The sequence below is a fragment of the Eubalaena glacialis genome, chromosome 18 (assembly GCF_028564815.1).
Source record: "Eubalaena glacialis isolate mEubGla1 chromosome 18, mEubGla1.1.hap2.+ XY, whole genome shotgun sequence".
NCBI classification, from domain to species: Eukaryota; Metazoa; Chordata; class Mammalia; order Artiodactyla; family Balaenidae; genus Eubalaena; species Eubalaena glacialis.
In genome coordinates, this window is record NC_083733.1 from 60,155,981 (window position 1) to 60,175,833 (window position 19,853).

Sequence of the window (19,853 nt, forward strand, 5' to 3'; positions counted from 1 at the left end):
ACAGAGTCGGGCTGGGGAGCCGAAGCCGAGTGTTGTGTTGAGAATACGGATTCTAGAGATTGTGTAACACTGTTTACTTCTGTGACTCAGTTTCCTCTTCGGTAAATTGGAGATGGTGATGTAAAACAGTGTGTAGCTCATGGTAAATGCTAGTTTGGTACTATTATCTTTTTTCCCTGACCAAAACCACAAACCTCACTTTGAAGGTGCGGAAGAGAGGAGAACGAAGAGTTCATTCCCTTCTAGTGACTCGACTTGAGTGCAAGTCAAGGGCATAGGAAGGAGATTTAGGTGGTTTAAAATTTCACAGTGCAGAGGATTAGTGGAGGTGACGGGGGCGGGGTGGCGGGGCTGTTAGCAGGTGCAGAGGGTGGAGCTTTCCTGATCCCCAGGCTGAAGGATGGCGGCTCTTGCCCGCCTGCTGGAATGTCTTCTCTGGCCAGCTCGCAAGCAAGAGTGGGTGGAGGAGGCAGAGGAGAGGCGCAGCTCTCCCGACGGGCCTCAGTCCCTCCTGGACGCGCCGCGATGCGCCCAGCGGCCGCACGGGGGTGCGGCGGCGTCTTGGGGCTTGCGCTTCGGGGCGAGCGCAGTGCAAGGGTGGCGCGCACACATGGAGGACGCGCATTGCGCTTGGCTTGAGCTACCCGGGCTGGGCCCGGGCTGGGCTTTCTTCGCGGTCCTCGACGGCCACGGTGGGACGAGAGCCGCCCTCTTCGGTGCGCGCCACCTGCCGGGCTATGTGCTCGAGGCGCTGGGCCCAGCGCCCGGCGAGCCCCAGGGCGTGTGCGAAGCACTGCGCCGCGCCTTTCTGAGCGCAGACGCACGCCTGCGCGCTCTCTGGCCCCGCGGCGAGCCGGGAGGCTCCACCGCCTTGGCGTTGCTGGTTTCCCCGCACTTTCTGTACCTGGCGCACTGCGGTGACTCCCGCGCGGTGCTGAGTCGCGCCGGCGCCGTGGCCTTCACCACCGAAGACCATCGGCCCCTCCGTCCCCGGGAACGCGAGCGCATCCATGACGCGGGCGGCACCATCAGCCGCCGGCGCCTCGAGGGCTCTCTGGCAGTGTCCCGAGCACTGGGAGACTTTGCCTACAAAGAGGCTCCGGGAAGGCCCCCTGAACTGCAGCTCGTTTCCGCGGAGCCTGAAGTGACCGCCCTGGCACGCCAAGCAGAGGACGAATTCATGCTCCTGGCCTCTGATGGCGTGTGGGACGCGATGTCTGGCTCTGCCGTGGCGGGACTGGTGGCATCTCGCCTCTGCTTGGGCTTGGCCCCAGAGCTTCTCTGCGCGCAGCTGTTGGACGCGTGTCTTTGCAAGGTCCTGGGGGCGGGGCTTGAGATCTTTGAGGGAAGAACCTAAGGGATTTAGGGGGGAGGACCTTTGATGCAGAGGCGAGAGTAAAACTAGGAAAGGAGAGGTGGGACCCCAATAGGGGACGGGGCCTGCTGGAACGGGGCAGGGCCAAAATGTGCAGGGAGCGGAGACTGAGGGAAACCTTGAGACAAGACGGAAGAGTTGTACTTCTAGATAGATAAGTGGGAGGGATTTACGAGAAAGGGCGTGGTCTTTTGGAATGGGACAGCCCTCAGACCCAGAGATGGGTCCTGAGGTGTGACTAGTGGCAGAAGGAAGAATAGTTAAACAGCAGAGTGGGAGGAGCTTTGGAAAAGGGAAGTGGCTCTGTTTAATAGGGTGTGCTAGGACAGTGAGAGGGCGTGGTCTAAGGAATTGGTCCTTGTGAGAGGCCTGGTTTAGACTGGCAGAAGGGTGGGACTTTAGAGATATGGGCATAACCAGATTGGGAAGAGGGCACTAGAGCAAGGGGAGTGTTGGGAAACTCTGTTTCCTAGGGCATGGAGCCCTGTGCTGGGGCATTCAACCGTGTTCCACCAGGCTCTCTTTTCTCTGCCTTCTCCAGGGCAGCCTGGACAACATGACCTGCATCCTGGTCTGCTTCCCGGGGGCCCCCAGGCCTTGTGAGGAGGCCATCAGGAAGGAGCTAGTGCTGGACGCAGCCCTGGGACGCAGGGTTGCAGGTGAGCAGGCGCCAGGAGCCCGGCGGAAGGGGTGGTCAGCAAGCAGGGTAACTCCCACAATCCTTGCCTCCTTCTCAGAGCTCTGTGCCTTTGGCCAGGAGCCCCCCAGCTTGAACACAGTTTTCAGGACTCTGGCCTCTGAGGACATCCCGGATTTACCTCCTGGGGGAGGGCTCGACTGCAAGTGAGTTGGGGTGGGGTGGGGTGGAATGGGAGGATGGGTGGTAGGAGGAGGGTCCCCTCCTGAGGGCCTTCCTTTGCTCTCCAGGGCCACAGTCATCGCTGACGCTTACTCTCAGCTCTGCCAGGCCTCAGGAGAGCGCTGGGTGGTAAGGACCCTGTGTTCTTGAATGTTTCTCTTAGAAGCATGTAATTCAGCACACCCCCCCCCCATGCCACCTCTTTAAGTGATGGGGAAATTGAGGCCAGAGGGGACAGGGACTTACCTGATATAGTAATAAGCTCTCACACCTGGTCCTGAAGAATTGTGCTAGGCATGATGGTTGGTGGGGTGGGGTGGGCGGTGATGCAGAAGCAGAGGAGAAGAGATTGTGCTTCTCCTCCAAGAAATGTGCCCCCTACATTCCTCTGTGAAGCCCCACCATCCCAAGCACCATCCCTTCCATCCAGAAATAAGGCAGAAAAATTCAAGGAATGTTGATGACCAATACCAAGGGCTGACTGCACTGCAGAGACCACCAGGACATCTCTGAGGGTGGTCCAGGTCTTAGAGGAGAGAGGTTGTGAATTGGGCCCAGATGGCCTATTTAGAGATGTCCAAGGAGGTGGTGAGTGGAGCCACATAAACTAAGGTATGGGGTGGGGGACTGGGAGGAAATGTGAAGGAGGAAACCAGAAGGCCTTTGCAGGGCAGAGAAGGGAGTTGGGTTATTACCATTCGGGGTGGGGGGGGGTTGTTGATGGTTTCTCAGCAGCAGAAAGGAGGTCTTTATCAGGATTCTTTTGAGTTGTGAGTGACAGAAACCCCATTCAACCTGGGAAGACGAACCAGGGAGTTTACTGGGCCGTGTAATTGAAGAGTACAGGGACTTAAGGCATGACTGCATCCAGTTGTCAGATGATGTCATTAGGAACTGTCTTAGTTTTCTTTGCTCTGAGTTGGCCTCATTCCCAGGCAGGGTCTCCACATGAGGTAGCAGAGAGTTGCTGCTCCATGCTCACATCCCAGAAGCCTAACATCCCCAGTGGGGAGAGCATGCCAGTTTCCCAGTAGTTGCAGCCGTGCTTCCAGAGCTGGTTCTCCTTGGCCACACTGGGTCATGTGCCTGACCAGTCTCTGTGTCTCTGATTGGCCAGGCTGGGGTCACAGGTCCATCCCCTAGCGCTTGGCCTTGGGGGCCACTCCACCCAAAACTGAGGAAATGAGAGAGGGAATGCTGGTTCCTCAAAGGAAAAATAGGAGCGGTGCTTCCAGAATACAGGGGAGTAAATGCTGAGGGGCAAGAAGGGGTTCCTATTCACCATCTTCCACGTTTTGTGTTACAGATGGGGCAGAATGGGGCTGAGAAGCCCACTGGCACCCATTCAAGCTCTGCCTTGGACTTGGAGGCCTGACAGCTGTCATCCTTTAGGGACCCTCTGCCCAGCTGGGGCCTCAATGGAATTAAGGAAGAAAACTCCCCGTCCCCAGCTATGCAGACTAGTGGAAGGAAGAGAAACCAATGGAGGAACCCCAGAATGTTTATTTCCCTTTCTCCTACTTCCCTCTCATAAGACAGAAAGTCTTATGAGAGAGGGGAAATTCCACTCACCAGCTAGACCCAAAAAAAAAAAAAACGAAAAAAACCCCAAACCTCAAAACCCCAAAACCAGATGTCTTTGAAATATTTAGAGCTGAGTGGACCCTGAAAATCACCCAGTTCAATAACCTTCTCTTCCCTTTCTATTTTTCATCTGTTTGGCGGGGAGGTAGGGGAAAGTTTTTATAATTAAATTTTAATTACATAATTCAAAATACATTTTTCTTGTGGAAAAAAACCCACACGCGTTATTTGCCCAGTCATTTGGCAAATACGTATGGGGCACCTGCTATGTGCAAGGCCCTGCTCAGGCCATCAACCTGGCAGACCCATTGAGGTTCCTGCCCCCGGAACCTCCTAGTGTGTGGGGTGGAGTTGGGGGGGACAGCAAACAAGGGAACCCATAAATAAGGTCATCTCAGACACTGACAAGTGTCTCAAGAAAAATGAAACTGGGGGATGTGATAAGAAAATGTCTTAGGGGAGCTATGCTGGTTTTTTTACATAGTTATTTTTTGAATGGGTGATAAGTTCACTTGGTTTGAAATTCAAAGGGCACAAAATGGTATACAATGAAGTCTCTCTCCATCCCTCACCCACTGCCACTCCATTTTCCACCTGGGGATGGTTGCTTTAGATGGGGGTCAGTGAAGACCTCTGAGGAGGGGACAACTGAGCAGGAACCCAACAGAGAACTCGCCAGCCATGTAAAAACCCCAGGGAAGAGGGTCCCAAGGCAGAAGGAACAGCCAGTGTGAAAGGCTAGAGGCAGGATTGAACTCGGCATTTTCAAGATGAGGCTTGAGATTATGACCATCAGACTCTCCACGATCCCATTCTGTGTCCTACTGGTAACCCCTGCAGTGAGTTTGGAGTGGATTTTTCAAGACCTTTTATTGGGCATGTACACACATGTATATGGTACCTTAGGTGTCTCCTTGATTTTTTTCATACCCTATGTATCATCTGGCAATTTGTTTCCTTTCACTCAATAATGTGTTGGAAACTTCTTTCATGCCACTTACACACCTCACTCTTTCTAGCTGCTACTCAGCACTTCAGACAAGAGATGTGCAATGGTTTCACCATCCGTCATCCTCTTGATGGGTATTTAGGTTGTTTCCGATTTCTTGCCCTTACGTCACTGCTGCCGTAAAGATCCTTGATCAGGCTCCTGTGTACATATGCAAGAGTTTCCCTAGTGCAGGGGTCTTGCTACCTGTTTTGTACAGCACTTGAGCTAAGAAGGGTTTTTACATTTTTAAAGGGTTGTAAAAAAATATGCAAAAGAGGCCCTATGTTTAATATGCCTAAAATATTTACTATTTGAACATTTATAGAAAAAGTTTGCTGACTATAGTGCAGGTGGCACACAGAAGCACCACCCCTCCCATTTCACAGATGAGAAAGCTGAAACCCAGAGAGGAGAAAGGACTTGCCCATGGTCACACAGAACTGGGGTTTTCATGCAGTTGGATAAATGTAAATGTGTGTTGAGCTGCTGTTCTGGGCCTGGCTGGGTTAGTAAGGCCCAGAAATTGATCAAGTCTACCTCTGTCCCCAAAGAACTCAGTCTGAGGAGACACACAGAGAAACAATTATAACCTACCATAGATCAGGGTTCAAGGTCTCCCAGAGTGGGGTGGAGAAGGGGAGAGGATTACTCCATTCTTCAGAGAAGAATTAATGTCAGAGCATGGCTTAGAAGAATGAGGTGAAGGAGATGAGGACGGCACCCGGCAGCGGATTCCTCTTGGAGAAAAAAAGGCTGGGAAGCTTGATTCCCTCACCTAGTCAGCTGGGCCCCAAGAGTTGTTTTACTCTCATACCTTGCACCACTGGAGTCCTGGTGGCTCAGGCAAGAGGTCTATAGCCCAGATTTACTTCCTGCCTCCAGGCCTCAATTTATCCATTTCTCAATGTCGAACTGATTTCCCAGATTCCTGCCCCAGCCTAAGGCACCTTACCCAGGCCAGGTGGCGCTCTACGAGAGGGGCGTGATCATATTGGTTACGTCACGTAGGGCGGAGTCCGCAGGACCAGTGGCGGAAGTCTGGGAGGGTGTAGGGACTCAGCCCGAATCTGGCGCGTGGGGGGAGGAGGCTCCCGGGAGCCGGCATAGGGAGGGTCCCCCACCTCCGTTCCCTCGGATATCTGGATGATCCCACCATCCTCCGCAGACGAAACTGAGTCACGGCGGGGCGTGCGTGGAGAGGGGACCAGGGGCCTTATTCACACAGGGACCGGGAGTCCCATTCCCACCGAGGTCCAGCGCCGCACCCCCCCCATAGCCCCCCCCGCCTCGCCCCACACACACCCTGCGGCTGTGAGTCAGCGGCCAGCCGCGCCCCCTCGGCCCACTTCCTCCTCACCTTCCCAGGGCGGGCGGAGAGGGGGGGCAGTGAAAGGGGTGGGCCCCCTCCCCACCCATTCCGCTCTTCGGCGGGGGAGGGGGGGTTCGCCCCTTAGGAATCCCTCATAAATTGGTGGAGAGAGACGTTGAGGGCTCCGAAGGCAGGATTTAAGGGACAAAATTTGAGAGAATCTATGCTTGACCAGAAGGTCCTCTTCGCCCCCCAAACTGAGTAGAATGTAAAGAAATGGAGAAGTCGATGGGGAGGGTGAGAAGAAATTGTGCCCCCATTTATATTCCCCTAAGAATTTCCATCGTGGGAGAGAACGAAGGATCAAGGAAGGATCCCTTCCCCCCATCAAGTTTCCCCTCTAATTTGGGGGGGTGACCCCCAGAGTGCATCGCTATGCAGCAACGTTGGGAAAGAGGGAAATAGCGGAAGTCTAAGGTTCCGCGTTGCCCTTTTAAGCGCCCTCCATCCCCCCCACTCACCGCCTTGAGGTGTCCGCGGCCCCTTTAAGGCGCAGGGCATTATGGGTGCGGGGAGTGGAATTTTGGAACGAAATGTAGCGAAGAGAAGTACAGTAGTAAGAGTAACATTGTAGCCGCCGCCGGCCGAGGGGGCGCGCCGGGGAGGGGACGCCGCACTCCCTTTCTGCTGCCGGGACCCCCGATCAGAACCCCCGAGAGACGAGGCGCCCGAGGACCCGCCCCGGCCCTGTCCACGTTCCCCCCAGGAAGCCGGACTCTATGGGGCGGGACCCTGGGGGAGACTGAGCAGAACCTGGAGCCAGCCCTGAACCCCTGAACCTCAAGCCAGGGGCGCCCCGGGAGCACCTACCCCGTGGGCGCTCCGCCCGCCCGCCGAGCAGCCATGAGGTGAGCCTCGAACTGCCTTCAGACCCTTCCCCGCCCGGCGCGAGCTCCCGCCCCGCCTTTGTCCCCCTCCCCCCAGCTTACTCCGGGCTGGTATTTGGGGACCGGGCACTGGGAGCCTTGGATTTGAGGCCGAGCCCCCTTGGACGAGCTCCAAATATTGACCACTTCCCCTTGACTCTCAAGGCTCCGTGTAGTGCTGGTGAGGTTCTCCCGGGAGCCCTTAGATTTGGGGGCGCTCCAAGGACTCCCGAATTTTTAAAAGACTTTTTCAGAGGACCTTCAAGTTGGCAAATACTCCCCGCAGGGAGGCCAGGATTTAGGCAGGGCTCAGACTCCCCCCAGATCTCAACCCGGCCCCTAGAGGGATTGTGGGGGGCCGGTTTGGGGGTCCCTGGGACCTGGAAGAGAGATTGAGACGTAGACTTTGGTTTTCGGGGTCCCCTTTTACGTGGCGCTGGAAAAAGTCTTCCCAAGAGCGACCTTGCTCCTTAACTTCGGGGGTACTTAACCCCCTAAATTTGGGGGGCTCATCCTCCTGTGGAGGAGGTTGGTGTGGACGGATCCACGGACCCAGACGCAGCCTCCAGGGTCTGGCTGGGACTCCCCTCCCCCGCCGCTCCACACCCACAATTTGCTTAAAACAGGCTGTGCCTAGGACCGAGCGAGCGCTCTGGGCCGAGGGCGGCTCCCCGGCCCCGGGCCAGAAGGGCGGCCCCTCTCCCCAACCTGCGCGGCCCTGGGGAGGGAGGGGGCGCGGCAGCTGGGGGAAGGGGGGCCTTTGTCTTCCTGACTCACCTGTCGAGACAGCTGGTGTGGGGAGGGGCCGGCAAAGAGCGCCGTGGGCCGGCTGCTTTCCCCACCACGGCGCCTCCCCCTTCTCTCAACACCACCCCCCCTTCCCCAGCAGTCCCGAGTTGTGCGGTTGGAGGAGGGGGCGTTGCAAAGCTTCAAGGTCATAGCCCTCTCCCCCAGGGACCCAGGCTTCCCAGAGAGTTCCAGCTATCTTCCCAGGAATTTAATCCTGGGGGGTGGGGGCCGAAGGGACCCAGGGATTTTGTCTTTCCCGGGCCTCCCTCAAAACTCCTGGGCTCACCTGAGGGCGGGGCCCGTGCGGCTGGGGGACCCGACTAGCCCCCCCCTTATTCTCCCTTTCCCCTGGCTCCCCATAATCTCTCCCTTGAGGCCTGAGCCTGACAATACTATCTCCCTTCCTCTACTCTCTCAGGGACTTCCTGCCCCAAAGCCCCCAGCTCGAGGGAGAGGCCCCTGGGGGCGGCTGGGGATTAACCCCCTGGCGCCCACATCCTCCCACATTCCCCATGCCCCTGCCCTCTGACATAGGGTGGCATTCCTTTTTACGGTCAGTAGAGAATCCCCCTCGCACATTTGTTCCTTCTGCTGTAAAGGGATTGCTGGAAAATTTGGAGCAAGGGGGCACCCACAGACACCCACAAGACTTCCTGCCTATCCTTTCCCCCATTATAGCAACATCCCTTCAGGGTCTGCCCGGGAGAGGGGGCGGCTTTCGGGAGTCAGGCTCTCTTCCTTCACCTTCTTCCTGGGGGGGCTCTCCTCTCCCACTGCCCCCCAGCCCCGCCCCTTGCCTCCCCCCGCCCCCCACTCGCCGCGTTTCCGGTCCCAGGCACGGTGGAAGGCGGATGGCGGATGTCCGAGTTAGTGCTGCCTCACTCACTGAGACCGTAAAAGGGCAGGAGCAATGTCTGGGCCAGCCTCCCCGCCCCGAGTCCCCGAGGCCCTGGCCCTCCCACAAGGCCCCCCTACTGCTGCCCACGACCAAACCTCCCACCTCCTGGGAGGTGGGCAGAAGTCGAGCTGATGCCTGTCCCACCAGAGGGTTACTCCCACCTCCCGAGGGGTCTTTCCTTCTGATGGCCACACCCGACTTACTGGGCTGTGCCCCTTCTCCCAGGACAGCTAGGAAGGATTCAGAAAGACCCATGGCCTTGTCTGGGGGCGGCTGGGGAAACTGAGGCTCAAAGAGAGAAAGGCCTGGCCCAAGATCCCTCAGAAATTCCTAAGCAGTATTGAGGGAGGGGAGGGGGCTGGGATCCTCTGATTTCTGGCTGATTTGGCTGGGGACAGTCTTGGGGGCAGTTGGAAGAGAGGATGTTAAGATGGAAAATTACAAGATACAGTTCCTTTTCTCCCAGTTTGACAAATATTTGTTGAGTGTCTGCTGTGTCCGGGACTCTGAGCTGGAATTCTGGGAAGTGGGGCAGAGGTCTGAGAATCTCAGGGCAGAAGGGACTCAAGAAGTATTTGGTTCATTTCTTTCCTCTTCCAATAATTGTAATTATTATTGTTGTTTTTATTATTTTTTTAATAATGAGATACCATTTGATCAAGCATCTACTTTGTGCCAGGCACTGTACTAGGTGCCTGATTCAATTTAATCCTCACAGCAATTCTAAGAGATTGATACTATTAGGACCGTCCTCCTTCCCCAGATGGGAAAACTGAGGCACAGAGAAATTAAGCAAATTGCCTATTAAAGTCAGATTGGAAGTGGGCAAGCCTGAATTTGAACCCAGGCCTCTTTCCAGACTATTATACTATTAGAGAAAAAGGAAAATCAAACCTCTAGTGGTCTTTAAAAAAAAAAAAATAATACAAGTAACGTGCTTTCACTGTACAAACACTTAAGATAATGCTGATAAACAAAAAGGAATCCAGTTACCTTCCTAATCACTTATGGGGAACTGACGCCTGTCAGGGAGGAAGGACTAGAGTGAACCCATACAAGCCCTGCACACCCTACATCTGAGTTTCTATGCAGGGTTTCTTCAAAGAAGATTTGTAGTTTGGAAAGGTTGTGTGTGCCTGGGGCTTTGTGGGGTGGATCACAAGTTTTGCGGTTTAAGGGGCTATAGGATGAAGGGGTGAAAGGAAGGGCAAGCCTCTAATATGGAAGGTTTGAGTAAACCAGAGTGACTATGTTTGATTGCCTCCCATGATGAGAAGCTCCCTCCCTCCTATATTGCCTCTCAGCTCCCTCATATGGATCCTCTGCCAAATCCAAGTCCTGCGCTTAGGGCTTTTCTTATCTCTTTCAATCCTTACCAAACCCCAGTGAGTTATGGTTTCCAGGGCTGGAAACTGAGGTTCAGAGACGGGAAGCCACACAGCGAGGGGGTGACTTGAACCTTCTTTTATCTACCACATGCTAGAGTTTTCCAGAATGGGAGGACTTGTGGGAGAGTTCTGGGCTGGTTGGGGATTAAGGCTCTCATGTCAAATCGAGGGTATGAGACCCCAGAGACCACTGGAATTAGGCAGACCCCATTTCCATCTCACTCCCTGCTTCCTGGCTGTGGGATTTTTCCGTTCTAGGTTTTTGCCTGGTTTATAGTTTTATTTTTTGAACTTAAGTAATGAATTAGTTGTTTATAGGTAATACCAGCCCATGTTAAAACAAAACGAAAAGTCATAATCAAGCAATTCAAGAAGGTAAACGGTACAAAATGTCCACTTCCTGCCTGCCTCCTCAAGCCCCCAGGTCCCCAGTGCCTCAGAGGCAGCCATGGTTAGTTGCCTGAGAAGCAGCCTCTGCATATATCACCACTCTGTGTGCAGAGGTATTTACATCCTCCCCACCTTTTTTTAAAAAAAAAACTTCTGATACACACCACTTTATACCTTGCCTTAAAAAAAGAAAAATCAGCTTAGCTGTTTTCTCATCTTTAAATGAGGTTAAGAACATTGGGGGTGGGGTGGGGGGGAACTTGGGTTCAAATATGAGCCCCTCTGCTTGTTTGCTGTGTGACCTGGGATAACTGTCTTCACCTCTCTGTGGCCACAGTTCCTCATCTGTAAAAAGGGTGAGCACCAGAGTCCATCTCATGAGGTCATTGCAAGGTTCACTGTGGAAATTGCAGCTCAGTACCTAGAACAGTGTCTGGTACACAGGCTAACCAATAAATGTCAGCTGCCATTGTTAAAAACTTTTCCTTTTTTACAGATGGCTAATTTAACAACTCTTGGATACCTACTATGTCCTAGGCATGATTCTAGGTTCTGAGGACACAGCAGAAAGGACAAAACAGAAAGGACAAAAATCCCTGCCCTCATGGTCCTGACCTTTTGGTAGGGGAGACAGGGATCTGTCAGGCAGGGATCAGGTGCTATGAAACGTGGGACATGCAATGAGAGTGAGAGGAGCTTTTCCAGATAGTGTAGTCAGGGAGGGCTTCTTGGAAGAGGTGTCGACTAAGTGGTGACCTGAAGGAGGTGAAAATCCAGGATGAGGGAGAACAAGAGCACCAGCCTGCGGTGGGAATGTGTCTGGCACGTTGAAGGAGCAGCACGGAGGCCAGTGGGGCTGGAACAGCAAGCTGGGGGGAAGGAAGGGATGAGATCAGAGATCACACAGATCACGAAGGCCCTGGAGAGAACTTGGCCAGAATAAAAATTCTGTGGGAGCTGCCACGGGAGCTTCCAAGAAGAGGAGGGGCACGATCTGACTTGTGTTTTAACAGGATCCTTTTGCTGTCATGGGGACACCACAGCCTGGAGAGGGACAAGACCAGTCTGGGGTCATTCTGCAGACATCCAGCTCTCTGGCCAGTCCAGAGACTCAGCAGGGCAGGGTCGCTTGGGAGAGCAAAGTGCAGCCAGGGTTGGGTAGCAACGAAGGCCCCAGGCACCTGGGCAGAGTCTGCCCTGGGTGTGGGTGGCAGGTGTGGGCGAGGCCTTAACCCTGCCCTGCCAGGGGCAGTGGAAGCCAGAAAGAGCCCCTGAGGCTGCACTTGTCTGGAAACAGCACCTGGTGTTTGGGTAGGGCCCACACAGTCCCCGGTGGTTAAGATTGTGGACTTGGGTTCAGGTGGCTTGGGTTCAGGTGGCTTGGGTTCAAACCCTCACTGTGCTACTTACCAGCTGTGTGACCACAAGCGAGTCACGCAACCTTTCTGGGCCTCTGTTTGCAGCCCTTGCAGAATAAGGATGAAATAGCCCATCTAGAAGGGCTGCAGTGAGAATAAGATGAGAGACTCTGAGGAAAGGGCTTAGGGCATCTGAGCAGCTGAAGTGCCTGATAAGAGGGAGGTGCCCCAATTATGTAAACCTGGGGGGAGGGTCTGGGGGCTCAGCTTCCTGGCCTCGGAACCCGGATCTGGGTCTGCTGAGGGGCTTTCCCTGCCTTGTCTTTTACAGCGTCAGTGTCATGCGCCAGCCCCCAGCCCTGGTAGAGACAGAGCCATTGTGGGGTATAATTTCTCTCCCCGGAAACCTCTGACCACCAACTTCCTCTTTTCAGGAAAAAGTCCGGTGGGGGTGGGGACCAGTGCTTCCTCCTGGTTTGTGTGTGACCTTGGGCAAGTCACTTCCTGTCTGCGAGCCTGAGTTTCCCCACTGGGGGAGGAGGGCATTGAACCTCCCCAGAAGGACTGGTAGGGGGTGGGAGGGATGTGGCTCAGGGACCCAGTGGTACCTGTTCAGGGTGCCCGTGGAAAGGATGCTGACAGTTACTCAGCACTCAGTACATGCCAGGCACCATGCCAGGCACCATTCCAAGCACTTTACATGTCCAGACTCATCTACTTCTCCCACTGCCCTGGGGGAGGTGGGGTCTGTCATTTCCCCAGTCTGCAGGCAAGGAAGATGCCTTCTCTCATGTGGGAAGGCTGCTTGCCTGAGTCATATGGAGTAGGTGGCCCAACGGGGATTTGAACCTGCGTCTGTGGATATCAGATCCTGAACCCTGAACCAGTTTACTGACCCCCTCCCCCCAAGGCTAAGTCAGATGTCACCTCCTCCAGGAAGTCTCTGATCCCCAGGCTGGGGCAGGCACTCCTTCTGGGCACCCCAGGCCTGGTTTTGGATTATCACTATCTGCGGACAGGACAGACCACTGTGATGCTCTCCTGCCCTGGAGGGTGGGGCCGGGGCTGTCTGGGTCCCTGCCTGACATGGAGCAGGGAGTGTCCACTGATGGCCGTTGGCACCAGGGGGGCCGGATGGATGGGGTGGGCAGCAGGAAGTGGAAGAGCCTGGGATCTAGCATTGGTCCCCAACTTGCTGCAAGCCTCACCCTTCCCCTCCCTGAGCCTCAGCTTCCTCCTTCTGAGTGGGGAGAGGTGGTTGGGGGAAGCGGGGGCTCCAAGCACCCCAGCAGAGATGGGGAAACTGAGGCTCCAAGGGCACCAGGCAGGGGCTGGTTCCCAGCACTGCCCAGAGCTCCTGCCCCGCCCCTTCCATCCGCTTCTCCCGGGCCCCCTCCTCCAGCTCTCACTCTGCGTCTCTCTGACTGTCTCAGTCTCTCTGTCCATCTCTTTGTCTTTCTCCATCTGCCTGTATCTCCATTTCTGTATCTTTCTCTGCTCCCTGCCTTTCCATCTGTTTCCCCCCACTACTCCTCTGTCTGTCTGTCTTCCACTCTGTCTCCGCTATGTCAGTCTGATTCCTTTCTCAGCTCTCTCTCTGCATCAGTCTGTATGTTTGTCTCTTCCAGTCTGTCTGACTCTTCCTCTTCCTGTCTTCTTTCTCCCCATCTGACTGACTGTCTCTTTCCTTGTCTGTCTCACATCCCCTGTTTGTCTCTTTGTCTGACTCTCCCAGTCTGTCTGTCTCTCTGTCCCATCTGTCTTTTCTCTCCCAGTCTCCCTGTCTGGGTCTCTTTGAGGGTCTGTCCCCAGCCCTCTCTCCCCGTCTGCCTGTCTTCCTCTGCCTCTCCATGGGTCCCTCTTCCTCTCACACTGTCTTTGTGTCTTCAAATCTCCCAGGGGGGCCCAGATGGAGAAGGTGACTGGCCCCTGGAGAAGGGGTGCCAGGCTCCCCTCAGCTAACTGGCCTCTCTCCCCTTTCCTCCCTCCGGGCAGTGAGACCGTTGTCTGCTCCAGCCGGGCCACTGTGATGCTCTATGATGACAGCAACAAGCGATGGCTGCCTGCTGGCACGGGCCCCCAGGCCTTCAGCCGCGTCCAGATCTATCACAACCCCACTGCCAACTCCTTCCGGGTGGTCGGCCGGAAGATGCAGCCCGACCAGCAGGTGAGGCTTCCCTCCCTGCCCCCTCTGCCCGCTGCACCCCACCACTCCTCACCCACTTTTCCCCCCCGCCAGGTGGTCATCAACTGTGCCATCGTCCGGGGTGTCAAGTATAACCAGGCCACCCCCAACTTCCACCAGTGGCGTGACGCCCGCCAGGTCTGGGGCCTCAACTTCGGCAGCAAGGAGGATGCAACACAGTTTGCCGCCGGCATGGCCAGCGCCCTAGAGGCATTGGAAGGTTAGAGAGAGTGGGTAGAGGGGACCACTGAGCCCTGCCTTGTGGCCTGGGGCCGCCACTTTACCACTTGGCCTCAGTTTACTCATCTGAAAATGGGGCCAATTCACTACTACTGTGGAGAATTATTATGAGGATTTTGTGGGTTCCTGTGTGCCCCGAGTGCACCCACTTATAAAACGCATGGTTCCTAAGAGTACATTTTGCTCCAGGAATTTTTACACATGCACACTCCTGTGTGACCTCCCAGATCAAGATATAGATATTTCCAGCCTCCAGAAAGTTCCTTGTGCCCTTTCCCCAGGTAACCATTATACTGACTTATGTCATCATCGGTTAGTTTTCAGGCAACAATATTAAGAAAAAACCTTCAGTTGGTATTTTTTAAACTGGAATGTGCCCACGAATCATCTAGGAAAAACGCAGATTCTGATTCAGTTGGGTTGGCCGGGGCCCGAGCCTCTGTACTTCTAACAAGCTCCTTGGTGACGCCAAGGCTACCGGTCCATAAACAGTACACTTTGAGGAGCAAGGCTTTAGGTGACGGCTATGCATCCGGGGTCACAAATCACCAAATGGCGGAGGTGTTTGCTTCCTGGAGCGGCTTCAGTGCCACTGGGGAGGGGCTTGCTTGTCCGAGGCACAGAAAAATACATGGGAGCCAGAGGCCTGAGGGGGGTGAGGAGGCGGCGCTCAGCCTTTCCTGGGTCTTCAGATGCGGTAGTCTGAGCGGCTGTGACAGGTGCGTTAAGAGCCTGGATGCTGGAGTGGGCCTGAATTCAAGTCTTGTTCCTGCAAATTCGGGTCTGCGGGACTTGGGGCAAGCGGCTCCCCTCTCTGGGCCTTTGCTGTCCCGCCTGTGACCTGGGCATCCTCCCAGCACCCACCTCACATCAGCTTAGTCAGGGGAAGCTCGTGCCGACCCTCATCGCAGCAGAGTCCCTGGGAGGCCCGGGAGAGCCCAGGCAACGCGCTGAGGGGTGGCGCTGGCTTCCGGGGTGACTCAGCAGCCTTTACTCTCACCTTCCAGGAGGCGGGCCTCCGCCCCCGCCGCCGCCGCCGCCTACAGCACCTCCCACTTGGTCTGTCCAGAACGGCCCCTCCCCAGAGGAGATGGAGCAACAGAAAAGGTGGGGCCAGTCCCTGCGTGGGGAACCTTACTGCTGCCGGAGTTCTAGGTTGTTCCAGAACCCCTGACTCCTAGAGTTCAGACCTCTCCAACTTGCAGCTTTCAGCATGTTCCAACTCCCAGGGGACTAGAAATTGACATCTTTCAGAAACCCCCCACCTCCTGGAGTTTGAAAAACTCCTGACACCCAGAGCTGCAGAACCTTCTGACCCTTCAAATCCTGCTCCCCCAGATTCCCAGAGTCCAGAATTTGCTTGTCTAAAGGATCTTGGGTGTTTTGTAATTCTGGTGTTCTTGACAGTCTGATGACTAGATTGCTCGCCTCTCGCTCTCGCTCTGTCCCTGTCCTCCCCCTGCAACCCTTTCCTGGCCCCTGGGGAATGGAGGACATGAGTGGGACTTAGGAGCCAGCCTTGCCGGAGACCTCTGAGGGGCGATCCGGGAAGTTGCTGGCCATCCTGGGGCTCTGAGTGATGGCAGCTCGCCTTCCCTCCCCAGGCAGCAGCAGTCGGAGCTCACGGAGCGGGAGCGCAGGGTCTCCAACGCAGGTGATTGCTCGAATGGCCTCGGGGGTCGGGTGACCACCCCAGAGGAGGGAGTGGGCCAGCCGGACAACAGAGAATAAGGCTTCTCTCTCAGCACCCCTCCTTTTTCGTGTTTCTTACAGGAGGCCCACCTGCTCCCGCAGCTGGGGGACCACCCCCGCCTCCAGGACCTCCCCCTCCTCCGGGTCCCCCCCCACCCCCTGGTCTCTCCTCCTCGGGGATCTCGGCTGCAGGGCATGGAGCAGGGGGAGGCCCACCCCCTGCGCCCCCTCTCCCCACAGCACAAGGCCCCAGTGGTGGAGGCACCGGGGCCCCCGGCCTGGCCGCAGCCATTGCCGGAGCCAAACTCAGGAAAGTCAGCAAGGTGAGGGGGCAGGCATGGCGGGTGTGGGGTGACGGGGCCTGATATTATAATGGGATGAGGCCAGAGTTGCCCGGGAGCCTCACAGGAGGGCTGGAAGGCCAGGAGGCCCGCCCATAAAGCCCCCACCTCTTTGTAATTTCTCCAGCAGGAGGAGGCCTCTGGGGGGCCCTTGGCCCCCAAAGTTGAGAGCAGTCGAAGCACGGGCGGGGGGCTCATGGAAGAGATGAATGCCATGCTGGCCCGGAGGTGAGCCTGAGCCTGGAGCCCTCAACAGCCGCAGAGAGCCCTTGGAGCACACCCCTCAGACCAGCAGTTATCACCTGGAGATTCCTGTTCAGTAGGGCCGGGTGGGGGGAGGGCTCAGATTCCCAGTTGGTTGATTTCTTTGGGTGAAAGTTCGCCCTTGGATAGCCAGGTTTGGGATATAATGATGGGGATTGCATTCTCCCGAGATGGCTGAGGTTTGCAACCACCCAGGTAGCCTCTGGAATGTTCTAAACCCCAGAATTCTAGGACCTTAGGAGATCCTGCCTCAGAACCTGGGAACTCCGCCCTTGGAATTTTGTGACTCCCAAACGTGGGTATCGGAAAGCCCCACCCCAGTTCGGGAGCGGCACTCTCTTTAACTTATAAAACTAAAATTTTCTTAGCCTTGACAAATTCCAGAAGTCTGCACGCTAGAATCCACCTTTCGAGAGCTCTGGGGAAGGGAATTGTTGAGTGGCTGAGGGAGGGCTGAAGCCATCTGTTTTTTTGCCTTTCTCTCTTACAGAAGGAAAGCCACACAAGTTGGGGAGAAAACCGCCAAGGATGAATCTGCCAATGTGAGTCAGGGGCTCTTCCTGCCATATACCCCTTAGGATGTACCGTTTGGGTAGGAATATTGGGGAGGGGGCTGTGATAGGGATGGGCTAGGTTTGAAGGTGGAGGAGGAAAATGAGCAGAGGTGCGGCGTCGGGGGTGGGGTGGGGGTGGGGCTGGCTCATGACAGTTTCTTTTTTTTTTTTAATTTATTTATTTGTGGCTGCGTTGGGTTTTCGTTGATGCGCGCGGGCTTTCTCTAGTTGTGCCGAGCGGGGGCTACTCTTGGTTGCGGTGCGTGGGCTTCTCATTGCCGTGGCTTCTCTTGTTGCGGAGCATGGGCTCTAGGCGCACGGGCTTCAGTAGTTGTGGCTCATGGGCTCAGTAGCTGTGGCTCGCGGGCTCTAGAGCGCAGGCTCAGTAGTTGTGGCACACGGGCTTAGTTGCTCCGTGGCACGTGGGATCTTCCCAGACCAGGGCTCAAACCCCGTGACCCCTGCATTGGCAGGTGGATTCTTAACCACTGTGCCACCAGGGAAGCCCCTGGCTCATGACAGTTTTATTTCCCACCAGCAGGAGGAGCCAGAGGCCAGAGTCCCAGCCCACAGTGGTGAGTGAGAGCCCAGTCTAGTCACAGGAACTACAAGTCCCAGGATGCCCGCTTCTCACATATAACACACCTTGATGGGAGAGTCTGTACAAACAATGCTGGGGATTGTAGTCTCCTGAGATGGTTCTTTGAACAGGGGCTGATGAGGCTCGGGGAGAAAGATTGAGGCAGGGCATTCCTTGTCCCTGATCTTTTTGATTTATTGCCTGTCCCCCAGAATCTGTGCGGAGACCCTGGGAGAAGAACAGCACAACCTTGCCAAGGTGGGCCATCATTACTGGGGCCCCACCCCCCAAAATAGTTGAATTTGCCAAATTCGTAGGGAGGAACACAGTGTGACCCCTGGAATGGGAGGCAGGGGAGGCAGACCCTCTCTCTAACCTCATTTCCGCCCCAAACCACACCAACTCTCCCAGGATGAAGTCATCTTCTTCAGTGACCACTTCTGAGGCCCAACCCTCTGCGCCCAGCTCCAGTGATGAGTCAGACCTGGAGAGGGTGAAACAGGTAGCTTGGGGAAAGGACTGGGAGTGAGGTCCGGGGGATAGAAAGGAGATCTGGGTCCAGACTCTGCCACTGACCTGCCATGTGATTCTAGAAAAGGCCTTGGGAACCTCAGTTTTCCAGTCTGAGAAATGGAGAGATTGGATCATGTCAGGGATGACACAGACACCATAACCACCTTATCCAATGCCCATGACAGACCTTACTAATCTTATCACTGGACTCACTCCTGTTGAGTACCCAGAATCCTTTTCAGTACACTGGCCCCAGACATTTATCACCAATTGGAGGTGGCAAGAGACTGGAATGTATTTGCCAGCCTTGGTACTGCGTGTTCTCCAGTACTTTCCTTCTGGCTCCAAGGATCCAGAATTCTCCCCTAGAATTCTCACTTTGTGGCCTTGCCAGTGATGTCATGATGTGTGTGTAATAAGGGTCTTGAACCTCCTTCCTCTGGCCCCTCAGTCATTAAAAAGGGGGGATTCACTTTTGCAAGTCCAAGTACCCTTCCTGATTGGTACCCCATTATTTTCAGGAGCTTCTGGAAGAGGTGAGGAAGGAACTGCAGAAAGTGAAAGAGGAAATAATTGAAGGTGAGGTTGTTTTTTATTTTAAACATACATTTATTTTGGAGGCATCATGTCCCTTGGAAAGCCCTGTTTTGGAAGGGAAAGGGGAAGAAGCTCTGCCCCTGACCTCTGCCCAGTTTCCTTCCAGCCTTTGTCCAGGAGCTGAGGAAGCGGGGTTCCCCCTGACCACAGGGCCCCAGAAGATCCAGTTTCTCCTTTCCGCACATGCCCTCCGCCTGTCACCCTGCTTTCCCTGCCTCGACTTGACTTGGAATTGGCTGAAGACTACACAGGAATGCGTCTTCCCCACTCCCTCTCTCACTTGGAAAATTCCAAGGGGGTGTGGCTTCCCTGGCACCATGCCCACACCCATACTGGCTGCTGATTGGCTGGGGAGGCCCCCACCCTTTGCTCCCTTTGGTCCTTCCCCTCCGCCATCCCCTTGGGGCTGGTTCCTCTGCTGGGGATGTACCAATTAACCCCACAGTAAGGGGGAAGGAAGGAGGGAATTTCACATTCCCTTGTTCTAGATTCACTTTAACGCTTAATGCCTTTGAAGTTTTGTTTTTTAAGAAAAAAAGTATATATATATATTTAGGTTTGGGGGGGAGGAAATGTTTTTTCTCTTTGGTTTTGATAAAATGGGATGTGGGGAGTTTTTAAATGCTGTGCCCCTGGCTTGTCCCACTTGGGACAGCTATTTAAGGGGGTTGTCCCATCAGGCTGGGGGCACCTCCCCCCACCGCAGGGACCTCCCTTCCCTCTGGCTCCTTCCCCTTTTCTATGAGGAATTAAGATGCTGTAACTTTTTGGAACCTCAGTTTTTTGGTTTTTTATTTCGGTAGGTTTTGGGGTCCAGGCCATTTTTACCCCCTGGGGAAAAAAAGATGAGGGGGAAAGGAAAAGGGGAGGAAACCTCCCCTCTCCCACCTTCACCTTTAGCTTCTTGAAAATGGGCCCCTGTGGAATAAATCTGCCAGTTTTTAGAAATGCTAAGATTTCTGGAGTGATTTGAAGGGCTGCTCTCACGAGGATGGGGGCGTGTCCCTCCCTCCGCCAGTA

At 55.1% G+C, this 19,853-nt stretch overlaps 2 protein-coding genes across 6 annotated transcripts; both read left to right on the top strand.

Annotated features, from left to right (window-relative positions):
* The first annotated feature begins 361 nt into the window (after positions 1–361).
* PPM1N (protein phosphatase, Mg2+/Mn2+ dependent 1N (putative)) lies at positions 362–3,695 on the top strand. 2 transcript variants are annotated; one of them, XM_061172912.1, is made up of 5 exons: positions 362–1,315; positions 1,917–2,034; positions 2,113–2,218; positions 2,303–2,363; positions 3,541–3,695. In XM_061172912.1, the coding sequence occupies exons 1-5, from the start codon at positions 401–403 to the stop codon at positions 3,607–3,609; spliced, it is 1,269 nt and encodes a 422-aa protein (XP_061028895.1). In that variant the 5' UTR covers positions 362–400; the 3' UTR covers positions 3,610–3,695. The 2 variants fall into 2 exon arrangements, with proteins under 2 accessions (XP_061028895.1, XP_061028896.1); XM_061172913.1 differs by lacking the exon at positions 3,541–3,695 and having other exon boundaries at positions 2,133–2,218.
* Positions 3,696–6,667: 2,972 nt separating this feature from the next.
* On the top strand, positions 6,668–19,781 carry VASP (vasodilator stimulated phosphoprotein). 4 transcript variants are annotated; one of them, XM_061173311.1, is made up of 13 exons: positions 6,668–7,026; positions 13,863–14,034; positions 14,107–14,272; positions 15,300–15,399; positions 15,897–15,946; positions 16,066–16,307; positions 16,456–16,553; positions 17,080–17,131; positions 17,685–17,718; positions 17,936–17,981; positions 18,135–18,225; positions 18,758–18,815; positions 18,940–19,781. In XM_061173311.1, the coding sequence occupies exons 1-13, from the start codon at positions 7,022–7,024 to the stop codon at positions 18,975–18,977; spliced, it is 1,152 nt and encodes a 383-aa protein (XP_061029294.1). In that variant the 5' UTR covers positions 6,668–7,021; the 3' UTR covers positions 18,978–19,781. The 4 variants fall into 4 exon arrangements, with proteins under 4 accessions (XP_061029294.1, XP_061029293.1, XP_061029292.1 ...); XM_061173310.1 differs by having other exon boundaries at positions 6,669–7,026; positions 16,453–16,553; XM_061173309.1 differs by having other exon boundaries at positions 6,669–7,026; positions 17,682–17,718.
* The last annotated feature ends 72 nt before the right edge of the window (positions 19,782–19,853 follow it).

Bases quoted from the DNA above. Each gene is read 5' to 3' on its own strand.
- PPM1N (XM_061172912.1), top strand. From the start codon at position 401: ATGGCGGCTCTTGCCCGCCTGCTGGAATGTCTTCTCTGGCCAGCTCGC. The intron at 1,316-1,916 runs GTCCTGGGGGCG...TGCCTTCTCCAG, and splicing joins TGGACGCGTGTCTTTGCAAG to GGCAGCCTGGACAACATGAC. The intron at 2,219-2,302 runs GTGAGTTGGGGT...TTTGCTCTCCAG, and splicing joins GGGGGAGGGCTCGACTGCAA to GGCCACAGTCATCGCTGACG.
- VASP (XM_061173308.1), top strand. The intron at 17,719-17,935 runs GTGAGTGAGAGC...CCTGTCCCCCAG, and splicing joins CAGAGTCCCAGCCCACAGTG to AATCTGTGCGGAGACCCTGG. The intron at 17,982-18,134 runs GTGGGCCATCAT...CAACTCTCCCAG, and splicing joins AACAGCACAACCTTGCCAAG to GATGAAGTCATCTTCTTCAG.